This window comes from Epargyreus clarus, unplaced genomic scaffold (assembly GCF_041222505.1).
Source record: "Epargyreus clarus isolate Ecla_fem2 unplaced genomic scaffold, WU_Ecla_fem_2.2 ptg000026l, whole genome shotgun sequence".
Lineage (NCBI taxonomy): Eukaryota > Metazoa > Arthropoda > Insecta > Lepidoptera > Hesperiidae > Epargyreus > Epargyreus clarus.
Genome location: NW_027332233.1, coordinates 5,407,480 through 5,426,058, shown reverse-complemented (window position 1 = coordinate 5,426,058; position 18,579 = coordinate 5,407,480). Strand labels below are relative to the sequence as shown.

Genomic DNA, 18,579 nt, shown 5'->3' with positions numbered 1-18,579 from the left:
AGTAGAACATTTGTTACTTAAGTAGATAATATCTAAATTATAATTTAAATAAATATTTGGAAATTTTGGAATTTTAGAATTCGTGTATTCTTGTTTTTGTTTTTGTTATGTTTTTGGTCCCAATTCCATAAGTTGCGTCACTGGAATTCTTAAAATATGTTGGTATTTTCCAGATGAGCGCAGTGGTGACAGTAGAAGGGAGTCAAGGGCGGGGAGGGACCATGCTGCGCGTGCTCGGCGCCGCCCAGAAGCGCGAGGTAAAGGCCACGCAAAACCTCTCCATCATCGTCTTCTTCTTCATCGTCTGCTGGATCCCACTCTACACCATCAACGCCGTCAAGGCCTTCATGCCAGAACTAGACATTCCGAACACGCTCACCTATTTTTGTATTATATTTTCGCACCTAAACTCAGCTATCAATCCCTTATTGTACGCATATCACTTAAAAGACTTTCGGGCGGCGCTGAAAGGATTAATTTGTACCATTTTCGGTAGAGGTGTGCCGCTCCCGGCCGCTTACAGGCCGCCCGTACCGATTAGGAGACCGGCTCTTGAGAGATGCAATGCGTTGCGGGAACGACCCAAAATATACGTTAACTCTCCAGTCTGGCTCCGTCAGAGGGAAGCCGAAATGGCTGCTAATGAGGAGCGAAGTATGGCGGCGTCGACATCAGTTCCCGACATGGAGCCGTTCCTAAACCGAGCGGCAGACGGTTCCAGCGGTCGTCACACCCCAGAAGGGCGGGAGACCAACGGCCCTTACCTCATAGAGTCAAACCAAGACAAATGTCAGAGCCCTTACAAAAGGGTGGAAGACTTCATTCGTAGGGTGCGCAGCGTGAGCTCCGAGCACAGCTGACACGAGCCCAGCCGGGGCAGCCTGGCTTACAGCGTCACCTGATTTCAAAGCTTTAATTCCTTTTAAGATGGAGATTATTTATTAAATTGAATGAACGAATGCATTTGATAGCTGTGTCTATATTAAGTCATTGTACCATAGATAAATTAAGTACATTTATATGATATTTCTATTAACTTATTCTTTAAATATTTTTACATACATTTTGAAAGAGGCTTTATTTTAAGGTTAACTTTATCATATGTACTTGTGTCATCTTGATGTGTCATGGTTGGAGTCGTAGTGCTTGTTCAGAAGGATAGTCAATTACCTGCTTTGAAATAAAACATGCAAGTATAGCACGAAACCTGCTTTTTATTTTTTTTCTTAAGATCACCTCAAGAAACGAAGTTTTTTTACAATATAGCAGTAGCGGACGAGCATGCAGTCCACCTGATGGCTAAAGACTACGCTGATAAGATGCGTCCTGAGGACGAAGCTGGAACGCCTCGGAAAAGTATGTCTCCCCTACCAGAATACAGCAGCGCTTAACATTGTTGTCATAAGGCAGAAGTAGGTGGTGCTGCCGCAGTCGAACCACCTTCAGCCTGCAATACATATGATCGAGATTTATATTTTCAACATTAAGATAACAAAGATTAAAATATTTAAATATATGAGGAAAACTGAAAATTAATCAAAATCGGCCTAGGGAAAAATCAGGCATAAATTTAATTTAATTAACCATTATCGAGTTTATGCAGGTATAAGTTGTTCCAATAAAAAATGAATTCTAAATGACGACTTTTGTATATTTTTCTCGCTCACACGTTATACAGAACAAACGAGAGGTAAATATAAATGCCGTCAAGAATATGAATATTAATTGAAACATGTTGTATAAAATGTAAATTTTATACTTGTAATTTATTTCCACGTCGCGTTAATAATAACTGAATTGTGATATTCGTGACAGACTTTAGGTATATTTTTCTCATAAATTAAAACTTTTAAGAGACTTTGTTTTTATTAATTAATAGTTACTTACTGTACAACAGTTAAACATTTCTACCTTCTTGTATTTCGCAGTTTTTACCGCTGCTGTGTTCTGGTTTGAAGGGTGTGGTAAGGGAGACATACTTTTTCGAGACGTTCCAGCTTAGTCCTCAGGGGTAGCGGCGCATTTGTGGCCGACCTCAGGTAGAAATATCTAATCTCATCTGGCGTTGATTACAGATGTCCATGGGTGGCAGTAGCCACTTACTATCTGGTGGACTGCACGCTCGTCTGCTACTCCTATATTATAAAGCACATACATAACTAGTAAAGATCGTAATATAAATAGTTTCTTTATTAATACGGGTTACCAATTATAATTTTATTCATTTAGGGAACAAACGTTAATTTATCCTTAAGGAAAATTTTAAGTAACATACTATTGGATGGAATAATGGAAATAATTGATTCATAATTGGCTGATAAAGTATGCCTTAATTAGTTGCTCTGGCGCTTAGATTACTACAGTCACTATCTTTTCTAACCGACTTCAAAAGAGGAAGTTCTCTATTCAACCAGTATGTATGTATATTTGAGTGTTCGTGATTTCTACTGACTGGCTGGGAACCGTATCCGTTTTGTTTTTAAATCGGAACACAGCAGCTCTTAACTGATATTATTTAGCAGAAATAGATGTGGCGTGGTTAGCACCTTCAGCGGACTTACGAATACACCTGACACCCTGCTGTAAATAACGCCTAATGGATTATGAGTTACACATATGTTAAATGCATTTCGAAACAGTTCGAGTAAACTTGGCTGACACACTGCCGGGTCACTAGTATTGTGTAATTTCACACGGTTCTTCCGAAACTTGGCTGACACACTGCCTAGATCTAGATTTAGGGATAAGGCACTCATTACTCATAAATTATATACTACTGTACAAGCATCGGTTGTTTTTGTGTGGATAATTTTGTTTGTGTGTAGGCGGTTGTCGGAATTCGCGCCGCCCTAGATAGTTGCCACCGATAGTACACCGATGACGTTGCTGACCTAAGGCTGGCCATACATGGACTGCTCGAGCAGTTACCCCTTATCAACATACGCGGACCGCTCTTGCAGTCAGTGTCAACTTGAAGCTGCCATTGATGCTCCTTGAGCAGTTAAGCTGACTGCTCGAGGAATTCGTGCAGGCAGGAAGCGTGCGTAACGAAGAATGAAGAGCGCGGGCTGAGGTAACTGCGCGACAGCAGTTGACAGCTCGAGCAGTCAGTGTATGGCTGGCGACTGCTTGACCGCAAGATGAAAAATCACCGTTCTACCAACCACCTCAAGCAGTTGCAACTGTTCGAGCGGTTCGTGTATGTAAGTACTTATAAGTCTGAAGTTCACTATGCAGTCACAGCTTGAAGCATTCGATACTGGCTGCTCCAAGCTGCTCGTGTATGGCCGGCCTAATAGTTGTCAATTAAGTGCCACTCGGTATAATTGTAGTCTAACGACCTTCGCAAATTGGTGTAGTTTTGTTTTTACGTCCCATTGTTGGGGACGAACTGACGTACAATTGGGACGCTTGGAGCATATTCCACTATCTTTCTAATCGAACAGGTAAGTGTTATGAAGTTTATCCGGGGTAGAATTCCATGAAAGCACATCTTAATTGTCGAATTATATTGGTACTAAGCCATGTACTACTGGTTAAGCCATGATTGTTAAAGATATCGATTAAACATGTACCCGTAAGGTAGGTACTTAAGGCTTTTTTATCCTCATAAAAGTTTTTTTTTCGTTTTTTTGTCCTTGCTTAAATATATACACTCGATATCATTACCCAGGGGTAGTGAGTAAGTATATACCTAAACTTATCCATCGATTAGGTAAACTTGTACCTATTTACTAAATATGCGATATTGTCTCTATGCTTGGTGGACTTGTGCAATATTTGTTTATAGATCGATTCATTGTAATACGAGGAAATACCCGGCATCAGTGACCACGTGATACGAATGAAAGTGAGAATTCCTCGTATTGCGTTTGCGCCGGTGCCAGACATAAAGGTCTGACGTCACAACACGATTGCGACTTGCGACTTTCTAGGTGAAGTATTGTATTGAGTGTGGACTAGGAATCTATCTAGAGGTTATATAATTAATTAAATAATTCTCAAATATTATGTATTTTATCATCTCATTGGATTTAACTTTTTTATAACATACTAACCATCAGCCCATCTATTGTTAAGAGGTCTCACCTTCCACAGAAATCTATTAACAATTTCTTCCTTCCAATTCTATCCATTCAGTCGTCCAATTTGTGTGGTATTCAGCATTACTCAGGGCGATAGCTATTTAGTCAGATAGCCGTTTGCGAAATTACTCTTTCCTCTTTTTATTCAATAATCACCACCAACTTATCAAGGTTTTCTGTTTGTCCACTAGCCACGTGACCAAAGTAGCTGAGAAGCCACTAAAACAACATATGGTAGTTATTTTAGGAATTATTTAGATTAAAACATGTTAGCGTAACATGTACATCAATTGTTGTGCAAAGTCAACATCATTTAATTAATAAAATGGGTCTTGCTGGCAATTAGGTAAGAACACAGTTTCTAATTATAGTACTGTAAAAATAAATTCATATCAACATTATTATCCTTGTGAGAACTCTTGTCCCACTTATAAATTTTAACGACCGTCGACCGAAAAGTTTAGACCATAAAATAACATAGAGGTTTAAAGATAGAAATAAAAATAAAAGAAGAAAATACTTATAATAAATATTTTTGATTTCTTTTACATGAGCAAGATTAAGTTTCAATACTTGTATCTGAAAGGGTGGACCATTTTGAGCGAAGGTTTGTCAACTATGATTACAAACGTACAAAAAATATATCGTATCTTATCGTTCGAAAAAAAGAACTCTTCTTAATAATAAAGGGTTTTATAAGTAGGTATAGTGTAAGAAGTGGACTCTCTATACATTCTTTATGTTGGAAATTTTGAGTTTAAGACTGTTTTTCTTCACCCTAAACAAGCAAATTAGTCAGATATAAATTTTGGGACAAAAATATTACCTGCATTTGTGTTAGTGTGATCACATCTTATGTGTGACGTAGTGGACTGCCTTTTGTACATGTAGCCATGTAGTATGAAACAAAACAACGCCAAACTAAACCGGTTTTGGACGTAAATTTGGTAAGGTTATTTACTTTTCGGAAATATATCTGAATGTATCTAATAAGGATATCTGAATCTGATAGTATATTATTATTATAGTATAGAATACTTGATTAATAACATTAACAGAGCAGGAAAAATATGCGATTATAGAGTTAATAAGAACTTAAAGTTAATTTTTTATCTATTCAGACGTAATATAGTCACTCTATTTATAAATTCTGCCGGTTTATTGATAAAAAGACGCATACGGTACACGATGACATTAATGGCAATGGTAGATGGGATGAAAGTAGTAAATTAATTATAGGTAATGCCGTTTCTATGTAATAATCCTGAATTAACTTCATTAAAATTTTACAGGAAATTTGTATTCGGGTAAAATTGATACGTCATATGTGAATGAGCTATTTAATGTAAACCGTCTCTATTATCAACGTATTTTATATACATATATATTTTAAAACTTAATGATGTATAGTCCGCGCTCTGAATATAGAAATGAATCGCGTCGCCATAGCAAATTGTATGACTACACATGCTCGCAACAACTTCAGAGCGGACTAGCAGTTTGGCGCGGACTATACCCAATTAGTGCATAGAAATACACAAATTCCTTTGTGACATTTCAACAGAAATTATATTTTATGTCAATGAGCTATCGAGATTAATTCAATTCTGCAATCTAACGGCATTACTGCGGTGCTTTTCTCTTTATTTCAGGTAAAAGATGAGACAAGATTTCTTATATTAATAAGCTACAATAATCAAACAGGAAAAACATGTTATATCTTGGCAAGATACTTAAAACCTATGTGCTGATAACAACACTTGTTTGAAATTACTGAATGCCGACGTGCACTTCAATGTATTTACTTATTTCTATTTATATAGATGCCAAGGTAACACTTCAACCTAAAATAGTGCAACACAATTGCTTTACATTGATAATGTTTAGTCATATTAAAAGATAATTCATTGGTCTTAAACATAGATAAGTGTCTTAAAACAAAAATATAATAAGTTGAAAGTGGTAGAACTTGTGGTTCGGTTGGGCGGTACCAAGTAGTACCAACGCCACAACTATTTCTGTATAAGAAGTATTAAGTGCTGCTGTGTTCAAGTTTGGTTTTGTAAGGGAGGCATACCAGCTTAGTTCTAAGGGATAGCGGTGCATCTTTGACCCACCTCAGGTAGCAATCTAACTTATCTGGGGTTGATTTTAGATGTCCATGGGCGGTAGTAGCCACTTAACATGAGATTGATTGCATCCTTGTTTGCTGCTCCTATATATTATAAAAAATAATAAAGTTCCGAAATCATTATGTTAGTAACCTAAGTTCTAGTATCTACTTTTATTTTATTTATTTTAGGTACCCCCTCCTCCATAACTTAGGCTGGGAACTTTTGCCACCACACTATTTCACAATGTGGATTTATGGAGGCCATCTTAAGTTGTGGGGAGTTAACGATTAGCAGCTAACATAAAATTCAAGTAGCCAAGTTTAAGTAATACTAAAGTATAAATGGATTTGTCATCGGATATTAACAAGAAAAGACTCCTCGTAAGAGTAAATAAAAAACAACAGGTAAATGTAAACATGACATTCTGTTGCCCGCGCACCAGCACATTACAATGCCAATGACATTTGCAGCAGTCAACCATGAAATGAAAAATATGGCGTAAGAAAGGAATTTATACAAATATAGCGTTGTTAATAACGCTATTTTTATTAAATTTGACAAGATATTAGTCTTATTATCTAATAAGATAGATTTTAAGAATATTTAATTCTTATTGTACATAAATAGCTCACAAGGTTATTTTTAGAATGGTCAACTGAACGCCATCTAGTTTGGTTTTTATGAAACTAAACCAAGTGTGCAAAGGAAAGAGCGACATCTATGATAACTTCTGTTACTACTTGAGACACCGAACTTGGTATCTTACTAGGGATTGAAATAATGTTATATTTGTACGATAGATGTCGTTAGTAAGACATTATAGACCCGTATAGCGCGAAATTTAATTCATAGACATCTACACAAGAAACAAATAATTATATTAATTAATTAAGATAAAAATAAATAAAGACCTGTGTAGTTACCTAGTCATATAGTACCATCTCCAATGCCTGTTCTTTTCGACACAATTATCATAATTGTTGCTTATTATTTTAAATACCTTAAATTAATAGCAATTAATGGCAATTCACTCACTTTAGGCGTAAATTAAAAAATGGCTAAGTGTGAGTTGAACTCGTTTACGGTGACAAGTACCATAACACTATGTCTTATTTATTTTTAGTAATTGTTATCTTAGCATTTATCTTTAAATTTTTTCCATTGCAAATTATAGGTAGGTACTCCAAATACATCTGTGTTTATAAAAAAACTCAAAAATACTTTTATAGGGACCTTTTTGACGTTTTTATTTTATTTTATTTTATTTTGGTCATTACAATTAACATTGTGCACTCTAAAAATTTCAAGTGTATCTATTACAGTTCTGAAGATAGGGCCCTTTAATAGACGGCCAGACAGCGAGGCTTAGTAATAGGGTACTATTTTGGACTTTTGGAGCGGAACCCTAAAAAGTAAAGTCCACTTAATTAGACGCACGAAAATTAGGTTTACTAATAATCTGAGAATCTCATAGCTTGCTATAATTATTTGATATTTATCTGTCGATGATTTAGGTTTTGTGAACTAAAAAGATTCTTGGATTTAAATGGGTGCAGTTTTGTAAAATACACAATTTTTTGATTTCGATGTAAATTACTTTCACTAAAAAGATGTTCAAGTACATAAAACACACACTTCTGAAAACTAAAGCTCGGTTTCAAGAAAACACCTTGGACGGTTTGATTTGGCTGGTAAACATAATGCCGAGTCGTGCTGGTTTCTCTATTCTTCAAGATAAAATTAGTGGTATGTCAAAATTATTAATATAAAATTATCTATATATTACGGTAGGTATTGCTTTATGAATGTCCCTGTAGTTTCGGGACCAGAATAGGGCTACGGTATCCCCTGCCTGTCGTAAGATGCAACTAAAAGGGGTTTTCTGTGGTCGCGGGTGGCAAGAGTGGGAGCACGAACGTGTAATAGTGTTGATTAGACAAGTTTATTTATAACATTAATGCGTATGTAGTATTTTCTTTCTTTCTTTCTTTCTTTTTTAATGCTATTAGTTATTACTTTAAAATAATGTACCTATTATACCTTTTAATTTAACCTTTTTAATCAGAGATCGTTGGAAATTATAATTCAGAATGGCATTGCACATACATTTTAGATGAATCCTATTGCTTACTTAATGGCAAAAGCCATAATTAATGGCAAGGAGATCGCTTGTTTGTGAGGCGCGACTGTGATTCGTTAGTCATTATAGATTTTTACCTTTATGTGTATAAGACTTTTAGAAAACTTTAACAGCGTGATTCAGGAATATGTGGCGTCATCTTTTGTCGAGTTTCGAGAGGCCGCTACAACAAATTTTTGAAACTGTTTCGAGAACTTTAGTCTACGTTACTTAATTAACCCTATCGGATTAAAAACGGAATTTTCATATAATACTCCATATTCATTTGTAATTCAACCCATTTCAATTAATCATGCCCTATTACGAAGCCTCAGTAATCTGTCAGATTATTTTAATTGTATAATAGACCAGGTTATGGACGGCCGACTAATATCTTAACAAGCGACTAAATATTTTAGTGGCTTTCGTAAATATAAAGTATTTCGCAAGAATTTACAGTTAGTCTCAGCCGATTACAGATACCAAGATGACGACCCTTTGGGAGAGAATACAGGGAATGAAAGAGAAGCTCTTAGTAAATTCGTGCACCGATTTAATAAACTTAATTAATATTCTACCAAGAATAGGGGGATATACGTATCAGAGGAAGAAAGTTGTCGGTTTGTGGTTTTTTATTGTCATTGGATTTTAATTGATTATTTCTACTTATTCATCTATAAGTCAAATTTCAAATGTAACTTCTAATGTTACAATAAAATAATCAATATATTTTTCCAACAAGTATACGAGTATTATAGAGTATCGTACTGCTTGTAAACCAAGAACGAAGAAAAATAAGTCAATTCTTTCGCTTGAAACTTACAATGAAAAAAATGCCATGTGAAGTAACCATAATTATGTTTATTATTAACAATTTCAGTTTCATTCTGGATAGTTCACATGGCTCTTTTATTTTATTGGTACCTGTACACCACCGTTGTGTATCAAATGAATTATGCGGGAACATTTGTAGACAATGTCAACAGCTTTCTAAACATTTCACTCTTTATTCTAATCATGAATGGTAGTGTATGGATTCTGAGGAAGAGGTAAGTCTATGAAAAAGTAAGTTCCAATCTAAGTTTAATCACAATGACACAATATTGCAACCTTCACGTCAATATTATAATGTTTATTCCGTATTAGAAATTATAATAGGAAAAAAAAATTGTAGTTATAGATGAATTTGAAACATGGTAGTTATAGATGAATATGTAATTTGAAACATGTTTTGTTCATTATTTTGCTATTGTTTGAGTATTTAGCTTTTTAATACTGTTACTATTATCGTTCTAGTGAAGGTACTATGTTCATTTATATATTATATACTGGTAATATAGGTATATTGTAATAAATGCTAATAAGAGCACACTGAGAAAAAGATTAATCCTCTTTTTATATGCAGGGCTGACATCAAAATAATTATCGAACTTATCCAGAAAAATGACGATCTAGTTACAGAGACAAGCAAATTTCAAGATAAAAAGCGTAAGATGCTGAGACAGATCCAGATAGTTGTGATTTTTTACTACATTTTTCAATTTGTCAACGATATTTGCATTTACATACCGTCAAAAGTTCTCAGCCTGGCGGATTATACCGTTGGATCGTGTATCGGTATTACCAATTTTGTTATTATTTTTCTATATTTTGAAAATAGTAGAGTGCTTTGTAGAGAAACAAAACTTTATTATTTTTATTACAGTTATTACTGTGTTGGGGAATATTCTATAAACCTTGACCATTTCCTCTTTATATTAGCATGAGAATATAAAAATTATCTCCGGTGATCAGAGATATTTGGGCAATATTAAGTATTAATGTTTTTTATACCTTTTTATGACTTCAAAAAAGAAACTCAGTGTTTTTTTCCCTAATTATTACAGGATTAGAGCCGGTGAATAAACCACCAAACCGAGCGGCATGTGCATTGATAGTGGCATTCCAAGAGCTGACATCGATTGTAGCTATAGTTGGTTATGACGTCACACTTATTTTTATACTAGCCCATACCACTGCTATGTACAATCTCCTCTTTGAAGACTTGATGAGTTTGGATGACGTTAAGACCTGTAATAACTCGGATGAAGTCTCGAAGCGCTTAAGGAACTACATCGCTCGGCATGGATTTCTTCTGCAAACTGTTAGAAAAATTCAAGAGATGTACAGTTCGCCCATAGGAGTCGGTTTTGGGGTGAACGCAATGTTGCTATCGCTGTGCTCGTTCCTACCCCGTGAACTCTGGATGGATTTTACTCCAATCGTGTATTACACCTTATGTGTATTTTTCTTATACTGCTTGCAAGGCCAAAGATTGACGACAGCTTCAGAAAAATTGGAAAGGGCTGTGTACTGTTGTGGTTGGGAGAAATTTAATTCTGAAAATCAAACGTTGGTACTGTTAATGTTGAAGCAATCTCAGAGGCCTGTTATTTTGTTGGCAGCTGATATCGTGCCGATCCGTATTTATACGTTTGCGAAAACTTTGCAGGCCATTTATAGATTTTTTGCGGTTTTTAAACTGTAGGTAATTAGATTATTATGTTCGAGTTTGTATAAATATGGCTTATATAGATTTTCAACTCGCACGAATATATTTAACACATTTAGCACACAGAAGTGCTTGTTTGTAAGATATTTTTACATTAAAATCTAAAATTGCGTTAAAATATGTAACTTTTATTTTTAAATATTCAGCAATGTTATAAAACTATGGGTTTGGGAAATAATTTGCATGACTTCGGTTCTTTAAGTATCAGTTACCTTAGAGCAATGGAGATTTGACAATTTTACATTTTTACAGAATAGCACTGTAGTTGAAATAAAGTATTTTTTATGTATCTCGAGTATAGGTTAATATGTATATTCAACAGAAGGTATTATTTGCACTTCTGACGATTCTTGTGTTAATATAAGGCTTTGATCTTTTGTAATTTGTATAATTATCGCACCTTCTAAACACGGTGTAGTGTTTCTGGCTCCCTTATAATAATAGCGTATTATAATATAATTATTCATTTTTTAAATTATACGTTGAGTTCCTAGATTAATGCTTTAGGGTTTTACGAAAAAATCTATAAAAATATGCTATTCGTGTGTATGTCTTAAAGTTAGGAAACACCATATCCTAAAGAAAACATGTGCTTTTTATAATACTTGGATTAACTAGAGTAGTTTGAATGTAATCTAGCTTAGTAAAGTGCATTGTATAATTTAGTAATGTTATATGGTCATCTGAACACACAATCACAATTTGGGTCTTTTTAATTTAATATATTATTTAACAGATATATATTTCTTACTTTGAATAACCTGAAATTGAATGATCTAACAATGTAACAATTAAAAACCCTAAAAAGTAAGTTGTCCTAAGAAAAGTCATGGATATTTCCATAGTGAAAAAAATTATAATTAGTTAGCTGCGACACTGGAAAATTTCACACTTTTTTAGTTTTTCATAAATTTGCTACCTTTTAACAGTAAGATTAAGACGTAGATGACTTGGTAAATTCTTTTTTTCCAAATCATATGCGGATAAACTTTGCTTAAAATGTTGAATCGTATAAAACACACATTGCTGAAAGTAAAATCTCGGCTTCAAGAAAACAGCTTGGACAGTCTCGTGTGGCTGGTAAACATAGTGCCGAGCCGTGCTGGTTTCTCTATTCTTCAAGATAAAATTAGTGGTACGTTAGCAGGTCCATTTTCTCTAAATACCTGTAAAATAAACTAAACTCTTATTGAGGTTTTTATTACAAAAGTTTGAAAAATATAAAAAAAATATATATAATATAACAGTATTTTAAATTAAATATAAAAAGTTACACCCAAATTGTTCTTGTTTCTCTGATCATTGGCTTGAAAAATAAACTTCAGTTATCTATAAGTTTACTTAGCTTTTCTTTTAACTTTTCCTTTGACAAGAAAAAAAATGTTAATTTAATAAGCAAAGTTTTCAAAAAAACAACTTGTATAATCTTTTGGCCGCTAAATATCGTGCTGACTTGTGCTGGTTCTCTCCAAGATAAAAGCGATAGTAGATTTATGAGTTTTATCTGTACCGACTTCCCGCTACTCGTCAAGAGATGGCGCCACGAGTATTCTGAATCACGCTATCTAAGTTTTCTAAACATCTTGTACATATTCAAGCCCCGAAGTGAGCAAGGCCGCTCCCCGGGCATGATCAACTAGCCCTGTGGGAGATGTCCCTTTGACAAAATCCCTAAGGGTCTTCAAATAAAGTCTTATCCTGATTTGTTTATAATAAATTTTAAAAGTGGATTAAGTTTAGTTATTTAAATGGAGTAAGTTACATTGGTAACTTCTACCTTACCTTTTTGTTATTGATAATGAAAAAGTGAATTATTTATCTTTTATTTTACAAATAATACAACTACAGATCCTCATGTAAGTTAATAACTAAGCTTGTACGTTTTATTATTAAGTTTAATATACGTTATACCCTAAAAACGGTTTGATCATTGAATACAAAGTGATTAGACAAAACCCTTTCTTCGTCTTCCGAGCGCTTTGATCCTTTAATCAAAGTATTCTTAGAAACTTGATACACCTTTATTAAACCTTCTAGCTCCATTCTGGATCCTCCACTTGTCGTTATTGCTGTACGTGTACGGCGTGGGCAGCGCGGTATTCCAAGCCAAGTATGCACAAGGGGCTGGTGACTTTATCAAAAGCTATGTCAACATCTCGATACTTGCTTTGACTGCGAATAATAGCTATTGGTTTTTGAAGAAGAGGTGAGTTGCGTTTTAGTAATTGATTTATTGTATATCAAATTTAAATGGATATGAAGATAAGGTGCAACATGGGAGAACCTTTTGTGGTTCGACTCGGGGGCATCACCGGCACACATATTTTAGTACTTTAGTGATAGGTCTTAATCTAGGAAAAAATGCAGGTATATTAAAATACCGAGATGCAGGGCTCGATATGGCTATTTAGCCGCATCGGGCGAAAATAACAAAATTTGCCGCCCTTTGATGTACGAGTCATAAGCTGTATTTTAAGTGGGTTTGTGCCGTGGGGCGGAGGTTGTATTTTATTTCTCTAGATTTAGATATAGGACGCCAACAAGTCCTATACGAAACAGCTTAATATTACAAAAATTTTTTTTTGCGAATTCAATTCAGCGAATTACATATAGGTAAATTACTATTACTTCGTGCAACTGTCCTCAATTTTGCCGCCTCATTATTTGCCTGTCTGTTATTTCTTAGGAATTACTTTGTAATACTTTATTATTCTTACCCAACAGACCTCTACTAAGGACCGTTCTGACTATGGTAAAACAAAGCGACGTCTTATCCAGGGAGACTGTAATTTTGAGGGAGAAACATGAAAAGAGCATGTCAGTTATAAAGAAAATATTGTTCATTTTCTATGGGTTCAATTTAATGGATGCTATGTTTATCTACCTGCCACATCGAACTGATATCACAAATAACAATTTTTCTATGACACCTTGCGTTGGTAAGATTTTTATTAACGATTTTATTTGTTTTTGATTGCTAAAATCAAACAATTAAAACCATTTTTAAAATACTTCACTTAGTTGACTTATAATAAGATTCTGATGCAAATATATTTACTCTCAGCAGCAGATTAAGTAGAAAGGTTCCGTCGGAGGCCAACATTGGAATACAGATGCATGACTTTAATTTCACAAAATTATATGTAGAGAAGTTAATTGGCAATTACACAATTAAATTTCAACGAAAATGTCATAAGTAATCTGAGGGTTCGGGAAAAAAATATTCTTACAAGTGTGTGGAAGTAAATTCTCATCTGGCCCTGAACTCTTCTTGTACTGACCCATGACCATCAATAGAAAATAAATGATGATTTTTATTTTTTCAGGATTAGAACCTCTAAGTTCAACTCCCAACCATCAGATCTGCGTCGCCATATTAGCAACTCAAGAGCTGACCATCATGACCGTAGTCCTCAACTACCAAGCGCTTCTACTATTCTTCATAGCGCATACGGCTGTCATGTACGATATTATGTCCGTAGAAATCCAAATGTTCGAAGACAAAGATAATTTACCGAACCTGGACAATATGGTTAAAGAAAGATTGCCTATTTTGATCAAACGTCACGCTTTAATCCTGGATATCATTAACAATTTCAAATACTTGTACAGCGTCCCCTTAGGAGTCAATTTTGGTTCCAATGCTGTATGCATTAGCTTCTTTTTCTTTCTGCCTCTGCAAGAATGGGTGCCGTTTATTCCGATTCTGATTTACTGTTTCCTAGTTTTCTTCTTGTACTGTTTTCTTTGCCAGCGGTTAATTAATGCTGCAGAAGAGTTTGAGAGGGCAGTGTACAGCTGTGGATGGGAGAACTTTAAGACAAAGGACCAGAAGACGGTGTACGTGATGCTAATGCAAGCACAAAAGCCGATTGTGTTGCTTGCGGCTGATATTATACCAGTAAACATTTATACTTTTGCTACTACTTTGCAGGCGATGTATAAGTTTATTACTGTTGTCAAGGTTTAAGTCAGCACATTAGCGTTAGTCTATGAAATTCAATGCACAATTTTAGTACACCACAGCCTATGCACAAAACTAGGCTATCTACTGTTTGTTAGCAGTGATTCTAACTACTTTGGCCACGTAGCATGAAGATAACCAGAAAGAAAGAGAAAAGAAAGAGACAAGCTGGTTGTGGTGGGCAAAGTAGCAGGTAATGAAGGAAACAGTGAAGAAGAATATTATGAATCTATTGACACTAGTGCAGAAGTAATGTAGCAAGTATTCACTCGGCAAAAGTTGTTTAAGAAATCAAAGATATTTTATTCGATGTAGAGTGTGTATTTTTGCAACTATTTTGGAGATCCCTGCTTCGCTCCTCCACATCTTATATTACTGCAATGCACATATTGATTAAAATTATTCTACGCTTAATGGTGTTTTATTTACCAGTGCTCTGTTTGGCTACTTTTGAGTAGAAGATTCCAAAACATATATACCTGTGGTCTTTTATTTTTCCACCAAATTGTGCTTTAAAGCGACAATGTGCCGGCCTCAAGGATGATATAAGGGAGAGGAACTTGTACAATTTACAGGGATAGTAACGACCTTCTCCTAGTAGTTCCGGGACCAGAATAGGGCTACGGTATCCCCTGCCTGTCGTAAGAGGCGACTTAAAGGGGTTTTCGGGGTTGCGGGCGGCAAGAGTGGGAGCTCGAACCACCCGGCTAGCGACCCCGGGAAGGACGGCGGTATGTGCGGTCGCATTCTGTCGTATGCACCAGACGGTGTGGTGATACAAACTCTCCTGGGCGGACCCCAACGGGGCAGTGCGCTGAGAGGACTCCGGTCGCGGTCCCTCGGAGATCCCGGAGTCCTCTACGCAGCGCCGAGGACGGCCACGGGGGGGTTTTAGTGCGGTAAAAGTCCCACATAACCCCGTGTCGCTCCCACGGCACCGGGTACCTTTTGAAGGTCGAGAAGAGAGAAGAAAAAAAAGGGGGAGGAACCTAAGACAACAATGTTTAAGGTTTATTTCAAATCAATATTTATGTGATTAGTAGGGAAATAGGCGGCATTTATATCACTTTAGAGGTTGGGTGCATTCTTATAATGCTTAAGTTTAAATAGAATGTACATAAAATCTGAAAATAATAGTGATTCTGAAAATAATTTAATACAATTTGACGTTAGGCCTATACCATTGATTCTCGATAGCTATTTAAAAATTTAGTAGCTTGTTAGGAAATTAGCGGCAATACTGTTAATTGGTATTTGATCTATTATACAATTAAACCAATCTAGATCGAAGCTTTGTAATAAGCCGTTGTTAGAAATGGATTGCCTTATACAATTATATAACGAGGACTTGTATATTATTTACAAAAACAGAAAAAGGCAACCTAAATTGTAGATGATGCAGATAATTATCAACGTAATTGCAAATTTATTGCAATCGATAATTTCATAATCATAATAATTTTTAAAATCAGTGATAGCCTAGTGGTTAAGAAACTCGGTTTCTAGATCGAGGGGTCCGAGGTTCAAAAATCGACTCGGTGACTGTGGACAGTGCGGTGGACTATGGCCTAATCCTTCTTATTTTGAGAGAAGACCCGTGCCAAGCAGTGGGTCAGTAATGGGTTGATGATGATGATGATTACCTGAATACGGAGGGTAAGATTTTTCGAGGACATTTACTAATATGAACGTATGTATGTCAGTATTTGTCATGTCTTTACAACAATTCTCTATACACTTAGATTTTTTTTATAATGTAAGAGTAGCAGACGAGCATGCAGTCCACCTGATGGTAAGTGGCTACTGCCGCCCATGGATATCTGTAATGAACCCCAGATAAGATAAGATATTCCTACCTGAGGTCGGCCACAGATGCGCAGCTACCCCTGAGGACTAAGCTGGAACGCCTCGGGAAAGTCTGTCTCCTTTACCACACCCTTCAAACCGTAACACAGCAGCTCCTAACACTGCTGTTATTAGGTAGAAATAAGTGTGGCGGTGGTGCCGCTGGAGTCGAACCGCAAAGGGTTCGACCACCTTTAAGATGTTTACATTACGAGTATCTAAGACAGAAATTAGTCCTATATTAAATTTTTAATTTATTTAGATATTGCTTTTTCTTATAACAATATTTCTAATGTTAATTGGTGTTATTTTATGAACAGTGAAGAAACAATTAATAGCAGCTGCAACTTTTTACGTCATTTGCTATTTGCTATTCCCATTATAAGAGTTGACAAATAATGACAAGAGATTATATAATCATGAGACGAAACATCATTATCATATGAAAAAGTAATAAGTTTTGATGTGTGTCAGTATCATCTGGCATATTTAGTGCAGTGCAATGAGGAAGTAATATTGCAATATGAGGTACTGTGGAGCTGTTAATTTATTGCGAATTATCATTGGCAATTCTATAAAGAAATTAAAGTTAAATACTATGGAAGCAGTGTTTGTGGTTGAAACTCGATGACTCAATCGGGGAGTATTGATTTATTATGATTATGTGCAAATTCGAAACTAAAAATAATTTGCTTAAACGTAGAAGGAAAACAACGTGCGGAAACCATGAGTTCTATGAAAAAGACTTCTCAAAGATGTGAAGGCTACTAATGCGCACTTGGCCAACGCAGTTCACTATAGTGCAATGGCTAAGCCTCTATGAATAAGGAGACTGGTGTCCAGCAGTGGGTCAGTAATGGACTTTGAATTCAAGTTATTATTTTAAGTATCTACTTTTAATCGAAAGTGTAGCATGCCGGGGCGATTGAACAGTGTTTTACATAGTTACCTTAGAAATGAGAAACAACACAGATGTCACAACTGAATCTACTAAGCATTGAAAATGTGCTCACGAAAGGTCAGAGACATTCCATTGATTGATCCTGTTGTAATTAGTGTATTTATTACAATCCCGTGAAAAATCGTACGCCTTCTACTTACAACTTCAAATAGATTAATATAAAACAGGAAAGTAAAGTCGAGGACAGGGTTTGTAAAAACTTTAAAAAGGTATAAAAATATCATTAATCATCATTAATCCATCAGTAGCCTATAAATGAACGGCATTTGTCTGTAAATAAAGAAATGTTTACGGCATAGTTGGTCATGATGGTAAGTGCGGATTGAATGATCTCGCATTTAGGGCTTTACGCTATATCAGGTCCGACCACCTTTCAAACTTTTTTAAATTCTAAAAATAAGTTATGACTGAAGTCTACAGACAAATATTAACTATTAACACGATTTAAATTATAAACAATTTTTTTTTATAATATAGGAGGAGCAGACGAGCATGCAGTCCACTGGATGGTAAGTGGTTGGATGGGAAGCGGCCACAAATGCACCGCTACCCCTGAGGACTAAGCTGGAACGCCTCGGAAAAGTCTGTCTCCCTTACCACACCCTTCAAAAACCTTCTATAATAATTACTCTTCATCTAATTAGCCCTTAACTTCCTCTTGTACTTGTTTTTCCATATGTTACGGACAATGTCCTCGCATTTAGAGCATGAGCGTTAATAAAGGAATATTTCAATGTTACTATTAACTATTTGTTGCTAAATAAAGAGAGTGGCCCAGTACCTTGTGCAAGGCATTGCTAGTTCCGATGGCAGGAAATCAATATTTTCGTGCAAATAGGTCTTTGGCAATAAGCCAACGTACTATCTAGATTCTAGAATTTAGAGCATGCCTTTTTAGTCGACTGCGGAGGGTAATTATTATGTATGTACGTATGTATGT

General features: G+C 35.5%; 3 protein-coding genes across 3 annotated transcripts in view; all 3 read left to right on the top strand.

The window, feature by feature from the left end:
* Positions 1–1,197, top strand: part of AdoR (Adenosine receptor) — a 91,864-nt gene extending 90,667 nt beyond the window's left edge. The window contains exon 3 of the mRNA XM_073087931.1: positions 174–1,197. Coding sequence (XP_072944032.1) covers positions 174–860 — 687 coding nt within the window. The 3' untranslated portion in view covers positions 861–1,197. The remainder of the gene's footprint in view (positions 1–173) is intronic.
* A 7,435-nt stretch (positions 1,198–8,632) lies between these two features.
* Positions 8,633–10,862, top strand: LOC140753421 (uncharacterized). The gene is made up of 4 exons (XM_073088001.1): positions 8,633–8,938; positions 9,199–9,367; positions 9,724–9,935; positions 10,205–10,862. The coding sequence occupies exons 1-4, from the start codon at positions 8,806–8,808 to the stop codon at positions 10,843–10,845; spliced, it is 1,155 nt and encodes a 384-aa protein (XP_072944102.1). The 5' UTR covers positions 8,633–8,805; the 3' UTR covers positions 10,846–10,862.
* A 998-nt stretch (positions 10,863–11,860) lies between these two features.
* LOC140753274 (uncharacterized) lies at positions 11,861–14,898 on the top strand. The gene is made up of 4 exons (XM_073087760.1): positions 11,861–12,004; positions 12,907–13,075; positions 13,594–13,808; positions 14,196–14,898. Exons 1-4 carry the CDS (start codon positions 11,869–11,871, stop codon positions 14,837–14,839), a joined length of 1,164 nt encoding a protein of 387 aa, XP_072943861.1. The 5' UTR covers positions 11,861–11,868; the 3' UTR covers positions 14,840–14,898.
* The last annotated feature ends 3,681 nt before the right edge of the window (positions 14,899–18,579 follow it).

What these genes read in the sequence shown, in the direction of transcription:
- LOC140753421 (XM_073088001.1), top strand. Translation starts at nt 8,806, where the DNA reads ATGACGACCCTTTGGGAGAGAATACAGGGAATGAAAGAGAAGCTCTTA. An exon ending in TCAGAGGAAGAAAGTTGTCG is followed by an intron (nt 8,939 to 9,198) that starts GTTTGTGGTTTT and finishes TAACAATTTCAG; the next exon opens with TTTCATTCTGGATAGTTCAC. An exon ending in GTATGGATTCTGAGGAAGAG is followed by an intron (nt 9,368 to 9,723) that starts GTAAGTCTATGA and finishes TTTTATATGCAG; the next exon opens with GGCTGACATCAAAATAATTA.
- LOC140753274 (XM_073087760.1), top strand. Translation starts at nt 11,869, where the DNA reads ATGTTGAATCGTATAAAACACACATTGCTGAAAGTAAAATCTCGGCTT. An exon ending in TATTGGTTTTTGAAGAAGAG is followed by an intron (nt 13,076 to 13,593) that starts GTGAGTTGCGTT and finishes CTTACCCAACAG; the next exon opens with ACCTCTACTAAGGACCGTTC. An exon ending in TTCTATGACACCTTGCGTTG is followed by an intron (nt 13,809 to 14,195) that starts GTAAGATTTTTA and finishes TTATTTTTTCAG; the next exon opens with GATTAGAACCTCTAAGTTCA.